The sequence below is a fragment of the Schistocerca gregaria genome, chromosome 2 (assembly GCF_023897955.1).
Source record: "Schistocerca gregaria isolate iqSchGreg1 chromosome 2, iqSchGreg1.2, whole genome shotgun sequence".
Taxonomy (NCBI): domain Eukaryota; kingdom Metazoa; phylum Arthropoda; class Insecta; order Orthoptera; family Acrididae; genus Schistocerca; species Schistocerca gregaria.
The window spans coordinates 382,754,055-382,778,444 of record NC_064921.1 but is presented as its reverse complement, the minus strand read 5'-3'; the positions used below and the strand labels follow the sequence as shown (position 1 = coordinate 382,778,444).

General features: G+C 42.5%; 1 protein-coding gene across 1 annotated transcript in view; it reads left to right on the top strand.

The window, feature by feature from the left end:
• LOC126320758 (esterase FE4-like) overlaps positions 1 to 24,390 on the top strand; it is a 68,491-nt gene that overhangs the window by 14,599 nt on the left and 29,502 nt on the right. The window contains exons 3-5 of the mRNA XM_049994109.1: positions 9,877 to 10,008; positions 10,159 to 10,306; positions 23,379 to 23,564. Of these exons, the coding sequence (XP_049850066.1) occupies positions 9,877 to 10,008; positions 10,159 to 10,306; positions 23,379 to 23,564 (466 nt within the window). The remainder of the gene's footprint in view (positions 1 to 9,876; positions 10,009 to 10,158; positions 10,307 to 23,378; positions 23,565 to 24,390) is intronic.

The window sequence follows — 24,390 nt, the reverse complement described above, 5'->3', positions numbered from 1 at the left end:
GCAGGGGCAACAGTCTGGATGATTGACTGATCTGGCCTAGTAACAAAAACCAAAACGGCCTTGCGGTGCTGGTACTGCGAACGGCTGAAAGCAAGGGGAAACTACGGCCGTAATTTTTCCCGAGGGCATGTAGCTTTACTGTATGATTAAATGATGATGGCGTCCTCTTGGGTAAAATACTCCGGAGGTAAAATAGTCCCCTATTCGGATCTCCGGGCGAGGACTACTCAAGAGGATGTCGTTATCAGGAGAAAGAAAACTGGCGTTCAGCCGATCGGAGCGTGGAATGTCAGATCCCTTAATAGGGTAGGTAGGTTAGAAAATTTAAAAAGGGTAATGGATACGTTAAAGTTAGATATAATGGGAATTAGTGAAGTTCGGTTGCAAGAGGAACAAGACTCCTGGTCATGGGGAATACAGGGTTCTAAATACAAAATCAAATAGGGGTAATGCAGGAGTAGGTTTAATGATGAATAAAAAAATAGGAGTGCGGGTAAGATACTACAAACAGCATAGTGAACGCATTATTGTGGCCACGATAGACACGAAGCCCACGCCTACTAGAGTAGTACAAGTTTATATGCCAACTAACTCTGCAGATGACGAAGAAATTGAGGAAATGTATGATGAAGTTAGATATAGTGGGAATTTCTGAAGTTCGGTGGCAGGAGGAGCAAGACTTTTGGTCAGGTGAATACATGGTTATAAATACAAAATCAAATAGGGGTAATGCAGGAGTAGGTTTAACAATGAATAAAAAATAGGAGAGCCGGTAAGCTACTACAAACAGCATAGTGAACGCATTATTGTGGCCAAGATGGACACGAAGCCCACGCCTACTACAATAGTACAAGTTTATATGCCGAACAGCTCCGCAAATGACGAAGAGATTGATTAACTGTATGATGAGATAAAAGAAATTATTCAGATAGTGAAGGGAGGTGAAAATTTAATAGTCATGGGTGACTGGAATTCGAGTGTAGGAAAAGGGAGAGAAGGAAACGTAGTAGGTGGATACGGATTGGGGCTAAGAAATGAAAGACGAAGCCGCTTGGTAGAATTTTGAACAGAACACAACTTAATCATAGCTAACACTTGGTTTAAGGATCACGAAAGAAAGTTGTATACATGGAAGAACCCTGGAGATACTAAAAGGTATCAGATAGATTATATAATGGTAAGACAGAGATTTAGGAACCAGGTTTTAAATTGTAAGACATTTCCATGGGCAGATGTGGACTCTGACCACAATCTATTGGTTATGAACAGTAGATTAAAACTGAAGATACTGCAAAAAGGTGAGAATTTAAGCAGATGGGTCCTGGATAAACTGAAAGAACCAGAGGTTGTACAGAGTTTCAGGGAGAGCATAAGGGAACAATTGATAGAAATGGGGGAAAGAAATACAGTAGAAGAAGAATGGGTAGCTTTGAGGGATGAAGTAGTGAAGACAGCAGAGGATCAAGTAGGTAAAAAGACGAGGGCTAGTAGAAATCCTTGGGTTGTATTGTTGTTGTTGTCTTCAGTCCTGAGACTGGTTTGATGCAGCTCTCCATGCTACTCTCTTCTGTGCAAGCTTCTTCATCTCCTATTCAATACCTCCTCATTAGTTACGTGTCTATCCAACTTATCTTCAGCATTCTTCTGTAGCACCACATTTCGAAAGCTTCTATTCTCTTCTTGCCCAAACTAGTTATCGTCCATGTTTCACTTCCATACATGGCTACACTCCAAGCAAATACTTTCAGAAACGACTTCCTGATACATAAATCTATATTCGATGTTAACAAATTTCTCTTCTTCAGAAACGCTTTCCTTGCCATTTCCAGTCTACATTTTATATCCTCTCTACTTCGACCATCATCAGTTATTTTACTTCCTAAATAGCAAAACTCCTTTACTACTTTAAGTGTCCCATTTCCTAATCTAATTCCCTCAGCATCACCCGATTTAATTTAATTACATTCCATTATCCTCGTTTTGCTTTTGTTGATGTTCATCTTATATCCTCCTTTCAAGACACTGTCCATTCCGTTCAACTGCTCTTCCAAGTCCTTTGTCATCTCTGACAGAATTACAATGTCATCGGCGAACCTCAGAAGAAATATTGAATTTAATTGATGAAAGAAGAAAATATAAAAATGCAATAACTGAAGCAGGCAAAAAGGAATACAAACGTTTCAAAAATGAGATCGACAGGAAATGCAAAATGGCTAAGCAGGGATGGCTAGAGGACAAATGTAAGGAGGTAGAGGCTTATCTCACTAGGGGTAAGATAGATACTGCCTACAGGAAAATTAAAGAGACCTTTGGAGATAAGAGAACCACTTATATGAACATCAAGAGCTCAGATGGAAACGCAGTTCTAAGCAAAGAAGGGAAAGCAGAAAGGTGGAAGGAGTATATAGAGGGTCTATACAAGGGCGATGTACTTGAGGATAATATTATGGAAATGGAAGAGGATGTAGATGAAGATGAAATGGGAGATACGATGCTGCGTGAAGAGTTTGACAGGGCACTAAAAGACCTGAGTCGAAACAAGGCCCCCGGAGTAGACAACATTCCATTAGAACTACTGACGGCCTTGGGAGAGCCAGTCCCGACAAAACTCTACCATCTGGTGAGCAAGATGTATGAAACAGGCGAAATACCCTCAGACTTCAAGAAGAATTCCAATCCCAAAGAAAGCAGGTGTTGACAGAGGTGAAAATTACCGAACAGTCAGTTTAATAAGCCACAACTGCAAAATACTAACACGAATTCTTTACATACGAATGGAAAAACTAGTAGAAGCTGACCTCGGGGAAGATCAGTTTGGATTCCGTAGAAATACTGGAACACGTGAGGCAATACTGACCTTACGATTTATCTTAGAAGAAAGATTAAGGAAAGGCACACCTACGTTTCTAGCATTTGTAGACTTAGGGAAAGCTTTTGACAATGTTGATTGGAATACTCTCTTTCAAATTCTAAAGGTGGCAGGGGTAAATTACAGGGAGCGAAAGGCTATTTGCAATTTGTACAGAAACCAGATGGCAGTTATAAGAGTCGAGGGACATGAAAGGGAAGCAGTGGTTGGGAAGGGAGTGAGACAGGGTTGTAGCCTCTCACCGATGTTATTCAATCTGTATATTGAGCAAGCAGTAAAGGAAACAAAAGAAAAATTCGGAGTAGGTATTAAAATCCATGGAGAAGAAATAAAAACTTTGAGGTTCGCCGATGACATTGTAATTCTGTCAGAGACAGCAAAGGACTTGGAAGAGCAGTTGAATGGAATAGACAGTGTCTTGTGAGGAGTATATAAGATGAACATCAACAAAAGCAAAACGAGGATAATGGAATGTAGTGGAATTAAGTCGGGTGATTAGGAAATGAGACACTTAAAGTAGTAAAGGAGTTTTGCTATTTGGGGAGCAAAATAACTGATGATGGTCGAAGTAGAGAGGATATAAAATGTAGACTGGCAATGGCAAGGAAGGCGTTTCTGAAGAAGAGAAATTTGTTAACATCGAATATAGATTTAAGTGTCAGGAAGTCATTTCTGAAAGTATTTGTATGGAGTGTAGCCATGTATGGAAGTGAAACATGGACGGTAAATAGTTTGGACAAGAAGAGAATAGAAGCTTCGAAATGTGGTGCTACAGAAGAATGCTGAAAAAAAAAAGATTAGATGGGTAGATCACATAACTAATGAGGAAGTATTGAATAGGATTGGGGAGAAGAGAAGTTTGTGGTACAACTTGACCAGAAGAAGGGATCGGTTGGTAGGACATGTTCTGAGGCATCAAGGGATCACTAATTTAGTATTGGAGGGCAGAGTGGAGGGTAAAAATCGTAGAGGGAGACCAACAGATGAATACACCAAGCATATTCAGAAGGATGTAGGTTGCAGTAGGTACTGGGAGATGAAGAAGCTTGCACAGGATAGAGTAGCATGGAGAGCTGCATCAAATCAGTCTCAGGACTGAAGGCCACAACAACAACAACAACAACAACAACAACAACAACAACAACAATTTATTAAACCCTATAGTCACCTGATTCCCAGTCAGTGGTAGTCTCTGAAGCGTAGCAGTCTACACAAGGTCCTATACCACACAGTGTTCCTGTTCAGCATGATTCTCCTATGCGTGGTTCCTTATGCAGTATGAGATGTAAAGGACCTTTATATGACATACAGTCTAATACCAGTTTACTTTGCATTGATGTTTGCAGATGCAACAGAATCATTAGCTTATTTTGTCTAACGGAGCACAGAATAACCGAGCTGTTGCTTTGCGCGAGGAAGTTAATGGTGCTGCAACATACCGGCAGCATAGATTTATGTATGTACTTCTTGGGTGTTCTTTCCTCACAATGTGTTACATCGTTTGCAGCTGAACTCTTAGACCATGATTATGAGGCAAACGCTAGTGATTCAATATTGAAATATTCCGTCGACGGAATTTTAACTATTATATTCAACAGACAGCGCTGCACTGGCAATGTCGACAGTTTCATGTGGAGTTCTCACACAAAATTTGCATGTTTTGGCCTTTGAATGTTTACATTATGTATGGAGAGACGAGCAACTTTGTGCCAGTATTTGAAATTATTCTAAAGGAGAGAAAAAATTCCAATCACGATGCAATGAAACTAGTTGGGTGCCACCAAAACACGCAGTTACTGTAGTACTTGTACATCATAAACTGGAATATAGACAACAGATGTCAGCGACTTTGTCTTGTACAATGAACACCATAAGATTGCAAACCTCCTACACCATGTGCATGATAGTACGCCACTTACAATCCTTTGGAGGCCAAATATAAAAAATAAAGAAACTCATTAATAAAGCAAAATGGTTGTTATATTCCTTAAAAGAACTCAGACAGAATCTTATAAAGTATGCCGAATAATATTATCTCCGCTAACAGCTGAGAAGTATCGTTCCAAAACAGAACTGTACAAAAACAGGTTGGTGTATGCTTAGGTCACCTTTACCACTTTAGTTAGGTATTCATGAGTACTTGGCGTTGGGTTTAGAGGGTGGGGTGCTAATTTATGTGATGATCGGTTAATTTAATGCAATTCACTGTAGGAAATCATAACAGGAAAGGTTAATTAAATTGATCCCAGTGATATTGGTGCACGAACAGCTGAAACATAGTGGAAATACTGCATATTATTTACTTCCTCAAAAAGAATCATTTATTTTAGACCACAGCTAACTCGATGACAGTTACAATTCAACAATTCACAGTAAATATTAAAAAATTACCTGGAGTTATTTAGACGAAGTAACTGACTTCTCCCCATCGTAGCCATCATTTAGAAACAATAATATGTCCACTCTGTTGGTAATAATCACAGGGTTTCATTCCTGAGTGTTAGTAAATTAGTAAAAATGATTCAAATGATTCTGAGCACTATGGGACTCAACTTCTAAGGTCTTTAGTCCCATAGAACTTAGAACTAATTAAACCTAACTAAGCTAAGGACATCACACACATCCATGCCCGAGGCAGGATTCGAACCTGCGACCGTCGCGGTCTCACGGTTCCAGACTGCAGCGCCTAGAACCGAACGGCCACTTCGGTCGGCCAGTAACTTACTAACTTTTGACTGTGGACCAAGCAGAACATTGGTAGTCAGACTTTCTTTCCTGTGTATTAGCATCAAGGGTACACCTAGCGAGGGTTTGTGTAGGGCAGTTCTCAACTATCTCTCTCTCTCTAAAAACTATATCTCTCAGTTTTTGCATACTGAAGTCACATGCTGACGCACGACAGAGATATACTTAACAGTTGAGTATCATTTCTAAGAAAGTCAGACCAGTAAATGAATACTGACTAGCAGCAAGGGTACCTATAGCACTGTGTTGCAAAATCCAAGAAACATTTTCACCGTTTGTCTGTGATCTCCTCCAAACTGAAAATAACATCTGCTTTTGGGGTTCTAAAACCTTCCAGCTAGGATCGTAATTGTTCGACGTCAAGTATCGTTACTGTGTTATCTCACCTCCACTTGTGCATATAGAACACAAGGTAGATACAACAAATGATGTCTCAGTATTCTCCCCAGAGTGCGACACCATTGGTTAAGCTGTCAGAATTGGGTTACAGCACCATGGATGGTGCACACTGCAAGTACATCCGGGAACATTGACGAAGCATTCCGTCTCACTGAACGTAAATGTGTTGCCAGTTCTTAATAAGGCAACATGCAAGCTCATATGTAATTAGACAATACATAATATTTGGTTTTGTTGTCAGTTCGTCTGCCACATTTGAAGGTTACTAACGTTAAACGTGAAGGCAAGTAATTTCTCTGAGAAAATTCAGTAACTGGACAAATCCAAATGAGCGTAATGAAAATATAACATATGTTTCCCATCACAACTACTTAGATAGCAACACACAAAACTCTAAACAGAAGAAACCACTGTCTTAGAATACTGAAGCATGCGATACAAAACCACAGTAAGTAAAAACTGACAGCAAATGTAACTACTGGCAAAAGTAAATACATCACTAATATTACTAAAATTTAAAAAAAGGAAGAATTCTCCAACGCAAACAGTGCTCATTATCAGATGTTGAAGTAAAGTCAGTGCAACAAAAATTTTGTTTACATTGACTGATACACGTATCACTGTATTGTAAAATTTTTCATCTCTCTATGTTCATACCAAAAAAGTCGTACAAAATGTTTATACCGTACAGCAGTAGCCAGCTATAGAAAACAAAGACATAACCGTTACAGCTCTGGAATTTAGTCGTTCATCGGCAGACTGTTTGCATGCTTGTGACAAAACACTTGGTACAGTTCGCGCAGTTTGTGGTGGCCGATGCGCATTCCACAATTTTCTTCCAAAGCGCTGGACGAGTTCTTTTGTTTGTTCGGAAGGAGAGACCGACAAGTGTTACTCACCTTTCGGCCAGTCAGCGATGACAGAATCGAGACGTGCATCGTGCAGCCTTTCTCAAACGATCTTACAGAAACTATTAGGTACAAAAACATTCGTTTTTGCTTTACTTGTACCGTTAAACGTCAGGTTCATGATGATGTGCCCATCATTTCCTTAACGGTCTTAGTTATTATGATATTTACGTGAAAGTAAGACACTACGCGACTTTCGGAAAAGTGCGCAACGCAAAATAAAGGTCGCTATGATTTTGAGTTTGGTGGGTATTACATAACACGCATGTTGTTTCGTATGAAATTTAGAGAGGTATCTATCAGTCAGCGATCTCGAGAAAATTGATCTGATGTAGCACATTCATTTGTGATAGCGCCGCGGCAGCGATAAAGCCAGATGAAATTCATATTCATAAACGGTATCGGACATAAAAACGAGATTTTTTCGAATGGTAGCACGCAAAGAGGAGACTATTTCACCATACAGTTATTGTGTAAGCCTTCATTATCTACCATATTATCTCGATAACTACAGACTTTTCCGGTGAAAGAATGTAATTTTTAAGGGCCATCGACAGCTGGTGAAACGAGAAATGGTATGGGTTATCGAACAACATGTGTGAAGACACTACACTTTTTTTTGTACCGGTGATGTGCTTTTCACAAGCTACTGATTTTATTTTACTTTTCCACAGTTCGTCACTTAATAGACTTAATAAACCACTGTCTCATAATTCTTGCGCAAGTGTGTCTGCACATATTAGTAAGATGAGACAGTGTAAATTCCTCTGTGTTTTGGCAAAAAAAAGTGTACAAATGTGTGTGTAGTCCTAAGGGACCAAACTGCTGACGTCATCTGTCCCTAGACTTAAACACTACTTAAACTAACTTATCCCAAGAACAACACACACACATGCCCGAGGGAGGACTCGAATCTCCGGCGGCAGGGGCTGCGCAATTCGTGATATGGCGCCCCACACCGCACGGCCACTATTCGCGGCTTTTGGCTAAAGAAGCAAATTTTTACATGGTAATCAGAGAAATGTGTAAGTTTTACTCAAAATTCGCCACTCATGACGCTTCTCTGAAAGTTACTAATGGTTAACAAGCCAAGCGAAAATAAATCTCTGCATTTTTGGCGGAATTCTTTTCAGACACGAAAGAAAGAAGAGGTGACAGTTGATCTTTCTGACTGGTTACCATGCAAGCGTGGGAGTGGAGGGGTCCCACTTAACATTTACAAAAAATGTGATGGCAGGCTTCAGTTTGAAATGGCAGTTCCCCTCCAAAGGTCGACATTTCCGCAATAGCTCTCTGAGCGATCTCCCGCCATTGCCGCTCTCCCCTCACTTCCCCAGCGCTTGCTTATCTAGAGGCCATGGCATTTTGCGCGCTCTATACACTGGTGCATCCAAGCCGTCTGACGATGAATGTGTAAATGAGAAACCGGTTACACTGCCTTTGCCTTTTTTAAACAATGGTTGCTGGTGTGGGTTATAAACATTTTGCATCAGGTACCAGCTAAGCTTCTCCAAAATGTCATTCTTTAACAAATTAGAAACACAGTATTGTTCTGGAAGACCCGTTGAGGATAAAAATATGTATTCTTGTGAGTTCCAGGACACCATCAAATACAAAAGCACTGCTGAGTCTTCTAAAATGTTTTTGAAACTTATCTTGATCAGATAATTGAGAATTGTACAAATAGCCTGAAGGCGTTACAGACACAGCCAGTAATAGCGCCAATCTCTCAAAGGTGTCTTGGTTACGAAACACAAGTAGTGTCATACCACGTATCAAATGGGTATTAAAAAGAGAATTTCAAGGAAGAATGGACTGCCCCTCTGCAAGAGAACTTATTGATCCATGCTGATCACTAAAACGGTGATGAGGATGTCACCAACCACATACATATGATGAGCATTTACTTTCAGTTGTACTGGCTTTCTGAATATCAGCTGACCGAGTCCCCACGTCACCTCCCTGACGTACTTTCAATGCTGGGATAGCCTAGAAGTGCGTCTCCAATTACCATAATACAGTGAAAATAGTTGCATGGAGCAGAAAAGTGATGGTCGCGTTTACGTTCTAAATTTACTTTTACACTCTTTGTCAAAGCTTTTTACTAACGATTCTTCCTGTGCATTACGCCAATTATCAGAGCAATAAATCTGTCGCAGTCAACAATGGCGCTCCTCTCTCATATATTACTTATGAAGTCACTAAGGCCATTTAGCTAAACAGAGTAAGTTCGACGCCATCAAGCTTAATCACACTTGGTGAAATATACCAGATCTTGTTCTGTCCTTGCTGCCTCGTACAACGTAGACATCTGCATCACTAAATTGTTACATTATTTGAATACTTTCCCAGCTACAAACATAGGCTCACCGTCATTAAGGGTTGTAAATATACTTATTTACCCTCCACCTGGCTGCCTCTTAATTTTTTGTCATTCTATACTAGTGCCAAAGAAGAGAGAATATTTGCAGGCATGCTTCTTATGCAGGAATGACTGGCGCTAAGTTTAGTATGGGACCAAATTTCTCAGAATTTCGCACCATAGTTGTTTCGTTGGAGAATGCTTTCGGAATTGAAACGCTAAAACCTCCTGTGTTTCACAAGGCCTCTTTTTTTTAGTGTCTGTCACAGGAGTTTCATCACCATCTCCGGGGCACTCTCCCTCTTATTAAGCAATAATTTTTATTTACATGGACAAATACTTTGTATTCAAGATTGATTATCAGACGAGAAACACTGTCAGGATTCCTGACCATACGTTTTACCATTTAATAATGGTTATTCTTCTATAACAGACATTCGAAGTGAACTAGATCCAGACTTCAGACAACCTCACACGTGAACTATTCACATTAGGACTGCCTTGCAACTTCGCTGTTTGTCTTTAAATATTCGTGCAACTCAGTATTTCCTCTTTGAAAATTTAACACATCACGAAACGATGTCTCTTCACAGCCACCCGTGACAAAAGCAGCGTGGTCTGGGGTTAGAGACGCCCTGGCGGTCGGGTCGCAGTGTCCCCAGTATCGGAGTGGTGCGGCGTCTGGCGCCGAAGACTGTCTTTACCTCAATGTTCATGGTCCAGGGGTATGTACTATTCTGCAGAAAATGTCACTCAGTTTATAATATGAACCATAAATTATTTTCTCCACGTCTCAGTTAAACAGAATTTTTTTGAAGTTATTATTATAAGTATTGGAATTGACGAGATGTTATCGTTATTTAACGTTTCGACAGACACCGTCGCAAAATGGAACCCTGAAAGCTGTTATGGTTTGGATACACGGCGGATGTTTCACAGGAGGATCTGGTTCGCCGGTAGCAGACTATTTTGTGGACAATGACGTCATATTCGTTGGCATAAATTATCGGCTGGGACTTCTTGGTAATAATTTTGAATACTACTGAAGTTATGTATTGTTGTAAACTACAAAACAGACTGCTCTACATAAAAGGCAAAGCACCAAGAAGACATGGTGAGATGTCAGTATAGCTTCGTACATGTCCACACCATCGGCGGATATGTGAATTGTTAAGAGCTCTAGTTATCTGCGACACATAGAAGTGTGGAAGACACTAAGATGCAAATGCTCGTGTCAGATAACGTTATCAGTACTTGACAGATTTTGAAAATGGCCTCATTATGGGTCTCCAGTTGGTCAGCTGATAGCACCGTGCAATATCTAGATTTGTGGGGCACTCAGGTTTGCCACTGGTCCAATGGTCCAATGCTGGATTGCACGTCTCCCCGAAAGCAGGCATCGAGTAATGGACGCCATGCAACATTCTGTGTCATCTCACTCCATTGTTCGAAGAATGGCAGCAGCCGGAAGATGGATTGTCCCATGACCAAGCTGCCAATTACACAGCACAAACGGTTGCACTTAGAGCGGTGCCATGACCGGGAATCACAAACTGGTGATAAATGGCACCGCACTGTATTCGGCAACGAATCGCTGTTCACACCATTTTAGATGACCAGCGTAGACGAGAATGACTGCGACCTTGCGACAGGGGAAGCACAGCGATGTTATTCCTACGCCATAGGATGTGGAGTCATCGGAGACGATTTCAGGTCAAAGTGCGTGACTCGTAAACTGCCTGTGTCATGGTGAGGTACTCACATGACCAGAAAAGTCAGCAGATCTATCCCTGATAGAAAATGTATGGGACTAACTCGGATGTCAACTCCATTTGAGGATGTCAAAGACCAGTTGTATCAGTTGTGGTTCAATTTGCCTCAGGAGCGGACAGAAGTGTCTTACGACACCTTTCCCAAGAGAATCAGTGCATGTAGCTAGGTTAGACGGGTGTAACGTCACGGTGATAAATGGGCTCAAACTGCCAAGCTGTTTGTAAATCTGAATCGATTTTGTGATTACTGAAATAACATCACACACCCTCTCAAGCTATGAAGTTTCCTCCTCTCTTTTTGGATGCAGCACCCATTTTGTCAAGTAATGTAAAAAGAAGGCATTTGTCAATTAAACTGGTGTTTATTAAACTAATTCAGAAATTTCTTTTTGCTGTGGGTTGCCAAATTTTATAATGTACCTGCAAAGTTTCTTAGTATCTACTATGCCTGAGGATCTAGTAAGTGAAGTCAGTACCCTATTTCCTCCTTTACCTATCTTATCGCAACTGCTAGTAAAGAAGTCTTAGCTTAAGTTTATTATTGCCAAAAAGCTTGCTTACAGCTATCGCTCACCCCTCTTGGAATTCTCTGGCTTGGATGCTGATCAGATTCCACTATTACTGAATAGTAAAAAAGTTACCGTGGACATGTTATTCAAGAAATTTACACTCGGTTGCAAGTGTCCCATTTCTATATCTAAAGAGAAGCATTTTACCTCAATTAGCCGTCGAAAAGTTAGTGTAGTTGTTACTACATTCTTTCTGTTTTCTGTTCCCAAGAATTTTACAGTCATAGGGATAAGAAGAAACGAGAATCCGTAGCTGCTTTGACCTTTTGTGTTATCTATGTTGCACAACCTGTAGTGTTGTACGGAAATATTTACATTGTTTTAGTGACTGCTTGCTAATGGATTTGAACTCGTAGTCACTTACAGGAGAAGGGGAAATAAATAATAAGATGGAGACGACGTCCAGGAGCTGTAACAGCGAGAATACTCCTACATAACTGTACATAAATAACGAATGGTAACAGTGATAATTTAATCCATTGCCCCCAAAGACTTTCTAAATTTCTTGACGATTTTTGAAATGTACACTCAAGTAGCTGAAAACTATTCAGGTCGTTTTTGAAGCGATGTAGGACTTTATTGTTATCAGCAGATATATCTTGAGAATTTAGGAGACTTTGAACCATGCGAATGTCAACAGTATCGGGGAGGAAAATGAGTCGGTGTCATAGATCTTATCAGTTAACTTCGGCTTCTGTGTGACCATACAACCCGTTCTAAAAACATTTTCATGAATAGAACTACCTCACTGTTACGTCATATTCTTCGTTTGCGTGTACATTGTCTAAAAAACTGCTGTATAAATATACTGCCTGACACAAAGTGTGGAGCACCCTTCGGTGATGAGTAAAGCGAGTCACATTAACATAGAACTTGGCAGTATGAGCTCACCTCACAGTGTGACGCTGCACATCCTCTGGCCTGGACGCATGGAGTGATCCGGATGGGAAGGGTGTCGTAAAGCCAGTATATCATCTGCTGAGACCATCTGGGCACAACTGTTGTAACCGCCCCTCGATATGCTGGATACTGGGCATGGGGATGGAGCTAAGATCTTGCTGTTCATGGAGCTACCTCAACATCATGAAAACAGTTCATAGAGACACGCGCCATTGTCCTGCTGAGAATTGGCACCACGACACTTCATCTCAGAGAACACATGACGATGTAGGGTGTCCGTGACGTTCCTTTGTGAAGTCATATCCAAAGTCTGCTCGTTCCGTGACGCCACTGTGCCTCTGCAAAACATTGTAAGAGTGGCACCTGTCCCTAGGTAGCCACCGTACTCGCTGACCATAGTCATCTGGGATAGTGCAGAACCTTGTTTCATCACTAAACACAATGCGATGTCAACCATCAACAGTTCATGCTTTCCTCTCACGGTACCACACTTCATGTTAACGGCAGGCTATGCGTGGGACAGCAATTCCCTAGCCTGTCTGCAGCCAGTCTGCGACCAACGATGCGGGATGGCGCAGACTGTTACAGGGAATTCATTAACTGCCGTCGGATGGAAGGAGCAGCTGTGGCTCAATTACAATGTAGATGATTTGGAATACTCATATATTGTCCATTGATTGACCGGTGTCACATCCCAATGCCCCACAAATCTGTACATTGCGCGATTCGACCACCCGTACAAATGGAGACCCAAAATGAGCCTCTTCCCAATCTCTGTCAGGGGCTGATAACGACACGTAATGCTATTACGCAGCACCTCTGTGGCCTTAACAGTGATCACTTAACCTCCGGCGTTGTTTAGGTCTCTTATATACCCTGCCAGGCCTCGCTGTTAATAATACTAAACACAAACAACGTTAATGCACTCTGGTGGCGTCCTAAATGTCACGGAGATTCTCCCGACCATTTCTTCTGGGTACTTCACTTACCTGTCAACTAGAGTGCTTTATTAACACATATACTGTCTCCGAATTATTTTTCTTATTTTCTTTGTCTTATTCATAGAAAATATCGCCACTCCTAGGTTTACTGATTACTTTCTTGTTTAAATGGTTCTGGGACTTATCTTGTAAGGTCATCAGTCCATTAGAACATATAACTACTTAAAGTTAACTAACCTAAGGACATCACACACATCCAAGCCCGAGGCAGGATTCCAACCTGCGACATTAGCGGTCGCGTGGTTCCAGACTGTAGCGCCTAGAACGGCTCGGCCACCCTGGCCGGCTATTTTTTAAATTGTGGATGAGATGTCTGCGTAAATGTTTCTCTAGAATTTTTCCTTCGCAAAGAGTGGCAGACCATAAATGAACAGCTGTGTAATATAACAAGGCTGGTAATGAAGTCCAGTGGTAAGTCAGTATTTTTGTGAAAACAGTAGTGCGGATTATTGGTATTTGCTGGGAGCAACGGAGCGAAGAGCAGGGTTGTTTCCCGCCTCATCCCATCACAGACATTCTTCTCAGTTGCATGGTGTACGATATGACCCCCAGAACATTACACTGTCTCACCACGGTTTTTATTACTTGGTTTTCCTTCTGTTATCCAAATGCGAGCACGTCATCCCAATTGAAACTGTTTAAAAGCAGACTCATCACGCCATTTCACACCCTTTCCTTGGTCTGAACCTCAGGTTTTATGTATCTGGGACTACTAAAACAACAGCAGTTTTACCAGGAATGTTTTCTGTATGCTGCCCCACTCTATTGTTTTAATGATGTGGTTTTCTCCAAGTCCACATGCCCTTATCTGATTATTTAAGTGATTAAGGAGCTACGTGTATAAATTTATATATTAAACACAAACGCACGGCGTTAAATTATCGACTTACTTTTATCGACCACTCCTAAGGCACAATAAAACTCCGAACATCTTAACGTAACAGTATTTAGTGTTCCCTGCAGTACAACTAAACGACACAAATCAAAATAAGTTTTGCATCACACCAATCCCCAGAACTCCTGAGGATAGACGTTGACTCTGGATATTCTATCACAGACACAGTCCCTTTGACTGTTCAGAGATGTCACTAAACCCGCCCAAAGATGTAAACAAACATCCATCAACAGCGCCTATTAGACGGAGGAGGTCCGACAGCCGCCCATTTCCAGTGATTCCACCAGGAAGGAGGTAACCGACTCGTGTTGTCTGTAGTTCAACCATGCCTAGACGGTCAATACCGCGGTTCAATCGCGTCAGCATTGTTACTTTGTGCCAGGAAGGGCTCTTAACAATGGAAGTGTACAAGCGTCTCACAGTGAACCAAAGCGATGTTTTTCGGACATGGAGAGAGACAGGAACTATCAATGAGAAGGGCTACTACTGCAGTGGATGACCGCTACCTACGGATTATGGCTCGGAGGAACCCTGGCAGCAACGCTGCCATGTTAAATAATGTTTTTCATGCAGCCACAGGAATTCTTGTTACGACTCAAACCGTGCGCAATAGACAGCATGATGCTCAACTTCACTCCCGATGTCCATGGCGAGGTCCATATTTCCAACCACGACACCATGCAGCGCGACACAGATGGGCCCAACAACATACACAATGGACCGCTCAAGACTGGCATTACTTTCTCTTCGCCGTGAGTGTGGCCTATGCCTTCAGCCAGACAATCGTCGGAGAGACGTGTTTGCAGGCAACGCAGTCAGGCTGAACGCCTTAGACACACTGTCCAGCAAGTGCCGCAAGGTGGAGTTTTGCTGCTGTTTTGGCGTGGCATTATGTGTGGCCGATGTACGCCGCTGCTGATCAAGGAAGTGTCGTAACGGCTGTAAGATACGGGAATGCCGTCCTCCGACCGATAGTTCAACCATATCGGTAGTATAATGGCGAGGCATTCGTTTTCATGGACGACAATTCGCGCCACATCGTGCCCATCTTGTAAGTGACTTCCTTCAGGATAACGACATCGCTCGACTAGAGTGTCCAGCATGATCTCCAGACATAAACCCTATCGAACATGCCTGGGATAGATTGGAAAGAGCTGTTATGGACGACGTGACCCACCAGCACTCTGAAGGATCTACGCCGAATCGCCGTTGAGGAGTGGGACAATCTGGACCATCAGTGCCTTGCTGAATTTGTGGACAGTATAGTACGACGAATACAGGCATGCATTAGTGTAAGAGGACGTGCTAGTGGGTATTAGAGGTACCGATGTGTACAGCAATCTGGTCCACCACCTGTGAAGGTCTCGCTGTATCGTGGTGCAGCAAGCAATTTCTGCTTTTCATGAGCAATAAACAGGACGGAAATAATGTTTATGCTGATCTCTGTTCCAATTTTCTGTACAGGTTCCGGAACTCTTGGAACCAAGGTGAAGTAAAACTTTTTTTGATGTGTGTAATTGCAGTGCAAAGGCATGTCCTGAGGCTGTTGTTCCAAATACCACTAAAACTCTGCTTAGGTATCGGAAATGCCAAAGGGCAGCTGGCTACACCAGCAGATGTCAAAGGAGCTGTTGAGTACCAACAGATCCCTAGATTTCAGGTTTAACGGTAACTTCAAATATGTGATCTTTGTGGCCAAGTCATTCGCTCGATTTGTTCAGAATATTCTTCGTACCAATCACGAGCAATTGTAGCCTGATGACATCTACATCTACATGCATGACTACTCTGCAATTCACATTTAAGTGCTTGGCAGAGGGTTCATCGAACCACAATCATACTATCTCTCTACTATTCCACTCCCGAACAGCGAGCGGGAAAAACGAACACCTAAACCTTTCTGTTCGAGCTCTGATTTCTCTTATTTTATTTTGATGATCATTCCTATCTATGTAGGTTGGGCTCAACAAAATATTTTCGCATTCGGAAGAGAAAGTTGGTGACTGAAATTTCGTAAAAAGCTCTCGCCGCGACGAAAAACGTCTATGCTGTAATGACTTCCATCCCAACTCGTGTATCATATCTGCCACACTCTCTCCCCTATAACGCGATAATACAAAACGAGCTGCCCTTCTTTGCACCCTCTCGATGTCCTCCGTCAATCCCACCTGGTAAGGATCCCACACTGCGCAGCAATATTCTAACAGAGGACGAACGAGTGTAGTGTAAGCTGTCTCTTTAGTGGACTTGTTGCATCTTCTAAGTGTCCTGCCAATGAAACGCAACCTTTGGCTCGCCTTCCCGACAATATTATCTATGTGGTCCTTCAAACTGAAGTTGTTCGTAATTTTAACACCCAGGTACTTAGTTGAATTGACAGCCTTGAGAATTGTACTATTTATTTATTTATTTTATTTATTTATTTATGCATTTATTTTACCTGGCAAGATTAGGGCCTTCACGCCCTCTCTTACACCTAACCAGGCATACTCAGATTGAACGAGTTACAGTTACTAAATAACATTAAGAACATTTAACGTATTATGCAGTATTGATGTCAAACGAAAAAAATTTGAGATTATAACAGTAGTACAATGATAGTTATAACAATAAAAATAATTATAACAATCAACGATAATAATGATAATAATAATGATAATAGTAATAATAATAATAATAATAGTGACTAAGTATATGAATGTAAACATACATTTCTTTTGTGAATGTCAGTTAGTTGGGAATTTTCTCGTTATATTCTTGCGGCTTGTGAGTTATTCTCATCGAGCAGAGACATAAGACGATAGAATGGGGTGAAAGAGATATATAAGAGGTAGATAGGTTTGAGGAAGAGAAAAAGAATGGTAAAATTCGAAGCTGTGATGGAGAGAAGAAAGAAAGAGATGTTAGGGGCACAACAATGGTGGCTATACCGTCCCTAATATGTAAGTTTTGAGTTCCCTCTTGAATGTTGAGTAGTTCTGGATAAGACGCAGATCACAGGGGAGTGCGTTCCATAGTCGTATGGCTGAGATGGAGAATGACACGGAGAAAGATTTTGTGTTATGTAAAGGTACAGCCAAGATGATAGACGTATCCGATCTGGTATTGCGATTGTGGAATGATGATAGATGTTTAATGTGAGAAGATAAGTATTGAGGGCACCAGTGGCTAAGAAATCGATGAAGTAAGCACATCGTGTGGAGATCGCGTGCCTTATGTGGGCGTATCCAACCTAGCTGGGAGTATGAAGGACTGATATGATCATACAACCGAATATTGCACACGTATCTGACGCAAGCATTCATCACTAGCTCGAGGCATCTAGAATTTTCACTATTCGTGCCGTGTTGAACTACATCGCAGTAGTAAAGATTAGGCAAGACTAGTGTTTGGACTAATTTTTGTTTAACATGGGTTGGAAATATTTTTCTAAATTTTTGAATTGCATGTAGGGAGGAGAGCGATTTCCGGCAAGCTGTGACTGTTTGTTCTTCCCAGTTTAGGTGTTCATCCAAGATTATTCCAAGGTCTTTTACTGTTTTTTGGTATGGTAGTTGGGTACCATTGAGGAGTATTTTAGGGACCGTTTCGCGAAAGTACCGGCTGATTAACTTTGGATGAGATATAAGTGTGACCTGGGATTTCTTGGGGTTTAGTTTCAGACCTAGGTTCTGTGCCCATCGAGAAACAGAGCAAAGATCTGCGTTCATACTCGCTACTGCGCCAGCAATGTTTTTGGGGCTTGCACTTATGTACAGTTGGATGTCGTCAGCATATAGATGGTAGCTGCAGGAGTGAATCACTGAAGAAATATCATTAATATACAGTGAGAAGAGTAGTGGACCAAGGACGGAGCCTTGGGGAACTCCAGAGCGCACGCTTTTCCATGATGACTTTTCCGACCCACAAATGACTTGTTGACTTCTGTTTTTGAGGTAGCTGTCGAACCAGTGTATTGCGCTGTTTGAGAAATTCAGCTGTTTCATTTTAATTAGTAATATATCGAAGTCAACTGTGTCAAAAGCCTTGCTAAAGTCAAGCAGTGTTAGGATAGTAGCTTCACGTCTGTCCATAGCATGTTTAATGTCATCAGTTACTTTGATTAATGCAGTTGCTGTACTGTGGTGCTTTCGAAAGCCTGACTGATATTCGTCATGGATGTTATGAGTTTTGAGGTAATCCGTCAGCTGTTCATGGACGATGTATTCTAGGGCTTTAGATATTGCAGGTAGTATGCTGATCGGCCTGTAGTCACCTGGCGTCTTAGGGTGGTCAGTCTTGGGTATAGGCTGGATTAAACTTTGCTTCCACTCAGTAGGATATATACTACTGACAAGAGACAGGTTGAAGATGTCTGTGATGATTGGAATAATAGTGGCTACGACGTTTTTAATCATGCCAATGCTCACTCCATCATTTCCTACTGCCTCGGAGGAGATTCTCATAATTGCCTTGTGTACTGTGCCGGTAGTGACATGTTTTAGGAAAAACTTGTCTCTCAAGAGATTGATATCTTGGGGCTGGTAATTTGTCGCTGCGTGGCAGATTACAGCTGTTGAGAAGAAATCGTTTAATTCTTCTGCAGACGCTTGATAAACAGCGTCATATCTTCGCTTCCCTATACCGAAACTGCGCAGCTTTTTCCACAGTGCAGCAGGTTTTGATATGCCGCATACGACAGAGCGGGCATGTCTGATTTTGGCATTTCTCACGCTTTGCTTGGTTCTGTTTCGGAGTTTCCTATAAGCTTCGTACGCCTCGGGAGTTGGGTTACGCTTGAAGGCCCTATGTGCAGCATCACGTTTATTCATTAACTGGCGTAATGCAGTGGTGAGCCACGGAGCGGGAGCTCTCTTTACCTTAACAGTGCGTTGAGGAGCATGTTTATCATACAGTGCAATAATTTTGCTACATAATTGCCGAATTTTTCCGTCTAAAGTCGGTTCATTGCTTATATCATGCCAAGGGATGTCTGAGCAATCCTTTTGAAGAGCGTCATGGTTAACATTTTTTAAGTTTCTGTAGGTTACCAGGTGAGATTTTTCTTTGGTAGTATGCACTGAGTAATTTAAGAATATCACGTCATGAGCAGAGAGTCCCGGAGCGGATGTCTGATTGGCGCGGATTATTTTATCTGGTCGCTTTGTTGCTATTATATCTATGAGTGTGTGGCTGTGTGATGTGTGGTGAGTTGGGTCCAGCGGTGTTAAACTCATATCATTGGAGTGGAACAGTCGCCTTAGTTTTTCGGCAGAGGGAGATTTTAACTGTAAGTCGATGTTTGTGTCGCCCATAATGATTATGTGTTCATACTGTGTCACGAGTGAGGACAGGGCAGACTGAAAGGAGGACATGGCACCGACGTTTGGAGGTTTATAGATTACTCCAATTAGCAGTTTCTGATTTGATGTATTTATTTCGAAAAACAAGAACTCTGCTTCTCCTTCGCCCTTTGCATCCGATGTGCATAGTACAGTAGGTGTCAGATCAGAGCGAACATAGGCACCCACACCACCCCCGCGTCGTGTTTCACGATCTGCCCTTAGGAGAGAGTAACCAGCGATTCGGATAGCGTCGGAAGAAATGTTTGGTTTCAACCAAGTTTCAGAGACGAGGATAATGTGGAACAGCGATTGGCAGAACAGGTCACAGAACTCGTCGAAGTGAGCCGTTAGCGACTGCGCGTTCGCGTGGGCCACAAAGAGCCCGCCGCCTGAACCGGTCCGTCCCATTGTGGCCGCCTGTAGGGCCGAGCGCGCTCCGTTTACCTGCTGGCCGGAAGAGGGACAAAAGCTGGATTTCGCGGGGGAAGACATGTTTACAGGTGTCCAAGGTCGTGACTGACTCAAGCGTCTGTGAACTAAAGGTGAAAAACACGCTGGAAGTATCGGAGAAGGGAGCGAAAAGAAAGATGGAAAGTGGCAGTAGTGGTTACGAAAAAGATAATAGTAGTAGTAGTGGTAGTGGCGAAGATGAAAATAACAGATATAGAAAGGCGGTTGTAAGCAGATTCCTGTTAATGGAGAATGTTAATTCCCATTTAACTGTCAATATGAGTATACATGAGCACTTATGATAGACAAATAAAGAAACAATATTTATGTGAAATAATTGACTGATTTTAAATAGAGTACTTATGGTACTTATAGAAATAACGGAGCTATATTTAAGCTAAAACATGAAAAGAAAGAATAAAAATTAACTTATATTAGACAGATTACAATATGAGACTTTGTGTCTCGCGAGATTTCGCTCAGTCTTTCAGTTCGAACATGTTCGTCACCGTTTTCCTCCCTCCTTCCGTCTTGACTACGATCCTGCCGTCCTGGGTCCATACATTTTGAAAGCCGAACTGTGTGATCGCAGCGTTCAAAACTTTTAGTCTTTCGCGCGTCAGATCTTCCCTCAGGGTAACCCCACTCTTGGCGAGTTTTCTTTTCTGAGCAAACACTTCAGCTCTTTTCCGGTACGACACAAATTTAATTATTATAGGCCTGGGTTTCGTGGCGCCTGGTATCCTGCGCCCAACACGATGGCTTCTGTCAATATCGGCCACGTCGATCTGGACGCCAAGTTTCTCACGCACGAGGCTAATGGCCAGGTCGTCGGTGTTTTCGCGATCGTTTTCAGCTACCCCGAACAAGCGCAAGCTGTTCCTTCGCTGATACTGCTCAATTTCATCGGTGGCAAGAGACAGTTTAGCTTCTAGCTCGGCGGCTTTTTTCTCTTGTGCGGCCAAGGACTTTCTAAGAGTAATCGAATTCCAACGGAGTTCTTTTGGAACTCATGTGGATCATCTCACACTTTCCGTTATTTAGCGTCAACTGCCACCTGACACACCATACAGCAATCTTTTCTAAATCGCTTTGCAGCTGATACTGGTCTTCGGATGACCTTACTAGACGGTAAATTACAGCATCATCTGCGAACAACCTAAGAGAACTGCTCACATTGTCACCCAGGTCATTTCTATAGATGAGGAACAGTAGAGGTCCCAGGACGCTTCCCTGGGGAACACCTGATATCACTTCAGTTTTACTCGATGATTTGCCGTCTATTACTACGAACTGCGACCTTCCTGACAGGAAATCACGAATGGCGCTTTGTCATCCCAAAAAAATCCGTCGATTGGGAGCATGAAGTCTATGAATGGCAGCGAGTGCACTCCAAGTAGCCGAACGTAATTATTTCCAGTCAGCGATAGTTCAGTTGGATCAGAGACCAAACGCATTCCATGGAAACACAGCCCACACCCATATGGAGCCACCACCAGCTTGAACAGTGCCTTACTGACAACATGGGTCCATGGCTTTGTGGGGTCAGCGCCACATTCGAAGCCTTACCAACTGAAATCGGGACTTAACTAACCAGGTCACGGTTTTCCCGTCGTCTGTGGTCCAATCGACGTGGTCACAAGCCCAGGAGAGGCGCTGCAGGCAGTGTCGAGCTGTTAGCGAAGGCACTCACATCGGTGGCCTGCTGCCACAGACCTTTAACGCCAGATTTCGCCACCCTGTCCTAACGGATACGTTGTTCCTACTTCCCACATCGATTTCTGATGTTATTTCACGCAGTGTTGCTTGTGTGTTAGCACTGACAACTCTAAGCAAACGTTGCTCCTCCCAGTTGTAAAGGCCGTCGGACACTGCGTTGTCCATGTTTAGAGATAATGCCTCAAATTTGCACTCTCTTGACGCTGTGGCTCTCGGAATATTGAATTCCCTAAAGATTTCCGAAACTGAATGCCCTTGCGTCTATCTCCAATTACCAATCCGCTTTCAAAGTCTGCTAATTCCCGTCGCGCGGCGTAATCACGTCGCAAATCTTTTTACGTGAATCACCTGAGTACAAGCGACAGCTCCGCCAATCCACTCCCTTTCTATACATTGAGTACGTGATACTACCGCCATTGTATATGTGCATATCGCTATCCCCTGACTTTTGTCACCATAGTGTAAAAACACACTAAGTCCTGAATTTCAGAGATAGAATGTAAAAACACATACAGTTCTGAGCTGCAGAAATAGAAGGTAGCTGGCCAATAATAGAGTTCATCCAGAGTCGTAAGTTCAAGCCAGTGTAGCCATCTGACAGCCTCTGGCGAAAAGAAAGTACCAACTAAGCAAGCACAGGACAGAATGAAGGCTGAGAGTTGCGGGCGTCCGTCATAGCTGGACGGTGGTCACGGTGTCCCGCCAGGTGACGCGACGTGCGCTCCAGCGGCATGGCTTCTTTTCAGATCCCCGATTGTGGTCACAGCTTGCAGATCATGGCGCCACCGGTGCTGAGGGCTGTAAGTAACTGAGAGTCGACCTCCGACAGCTGTGACTGCTTCATGTCGCTGTCGGAGTCAGCTGCAGCTTTTTCCGTTTCTTTCCCCAAGAGCGACGCAATGTGTATGTTACTTCTGTAACTTCTCTTACTTATGGAAACTCTGTAATGGTACATCGTTTACACAAGGTAACGACCCTTAAACATGTATTCTGCAATGATCTACAGGTTGCAGCAACAGTAAAGGCAACCACCTGCACGTATGGCTAGATTTGTTTAGTTTGAGTCACACAGATTGTTCTATATTAGGTTTGCCTTTCATCTTTTTAAATTTTAAATTATATCCCTTATAGATAGTTCATTGTGTACGTAATATCTGTAAGTTCGATTACAAGGTAACCCTGCAGTCGGGTACTCACCCGCAGCAGCCGCTCTTAAATATATTTTATCGCTGCAGTGATCTGTAGCTTGTAACAATAGTGAATGCAACTGTTCACATTTTACAGAATTTAATTTAAATGGTATGGCTTAGATTCGGTCTGATAAGCTTCAATGAACTATAATACACACAGCTTGGATTCTGAGTGTGAGTTAATCAGTGTAACATGTAGTTTGATGTACTAACGCTATACACGAGTTCATGTGTTTCCACTCCATTATTGAAGTTACAAGGAAACTGTTCCTTAGGTTTCTTAAGCACCAGTGACGAAATCGTCCCCGGGAACATGGGCCTTAAGGATCAAGTGGAGGCCCTTCGCTGGGTGCAGAGGAACATAGCGGCGTTTGGTGGTGACCCAGACAAAGTCACTATCTTCGGCCAAAGTGCTGGAGGGGCCTCCATTCATTACCATGTCCTATCGCCAATGAGCAAAGGTAAGTGAACTGAAGATTTTAATATTCTACGAAAATAAAAATTTCACTTCAGATAAACTGTTTCTAAGGTGTCCAGGAGGTACAGCCCCCTGAAATAATCTCTTAACTAATTTCTAAACTACCATGGATACTAAGAGTGTGAGCTGCAGTAGGAAAGTTAGTTCAGCGGTTTTGTGCAGCTGTAATGACAGGTGGTTTCATTGGGGAAATTGTAGCGGCGTGGGAATTGAGGAAGCAAACGATACTCTTACATTCTCTTGCAGGGTTTGCTCAAGAGACAGGATTACAGCTGAACAGGAGGAGAAAATTAGAGCCCTTCAGGCTGATTTGGACAGAGCGATGGAGGAACTGTAGAGGTTAAGGGGGGAGGAGGGTAAACAGCGGTGGGAAGTGGTAGCTGGGAACAGGGGCCACAGAAAGAGGACAGTGTGACAGTTTCTCAGTTGGCACAACCAATAGATTTGCTTTGCTACCACAGTTAAGTAAGGAAGAGGCACCAGTAGACGTAGATGTGGTTAAGATGCAACAGAATCACACTAGGAAACCAACGGTTTCAAAAGAAGTAGAAAGTAAGAGGAAAGTTCTGTTGCTAGGTAGCAGCCATGCAAGAGGTGTGGGCCAGGTTTTGCAGGAAAAATTAGGTGACAGGTACCAGGTCACAAACTTTTTCAAGCCAAGTGCAAGTCTTAGCCAGGTGGTACAGGATATAGGTTCCTTCTGCAAGTGATTCACAAAGCAGGATCATGTGATGATAGTGGGTGGAGTGGGAAACAGTATTGATAGGGATCAGGTCTACAGCATTTAGTGTGACCTGGTGAAATTAGCC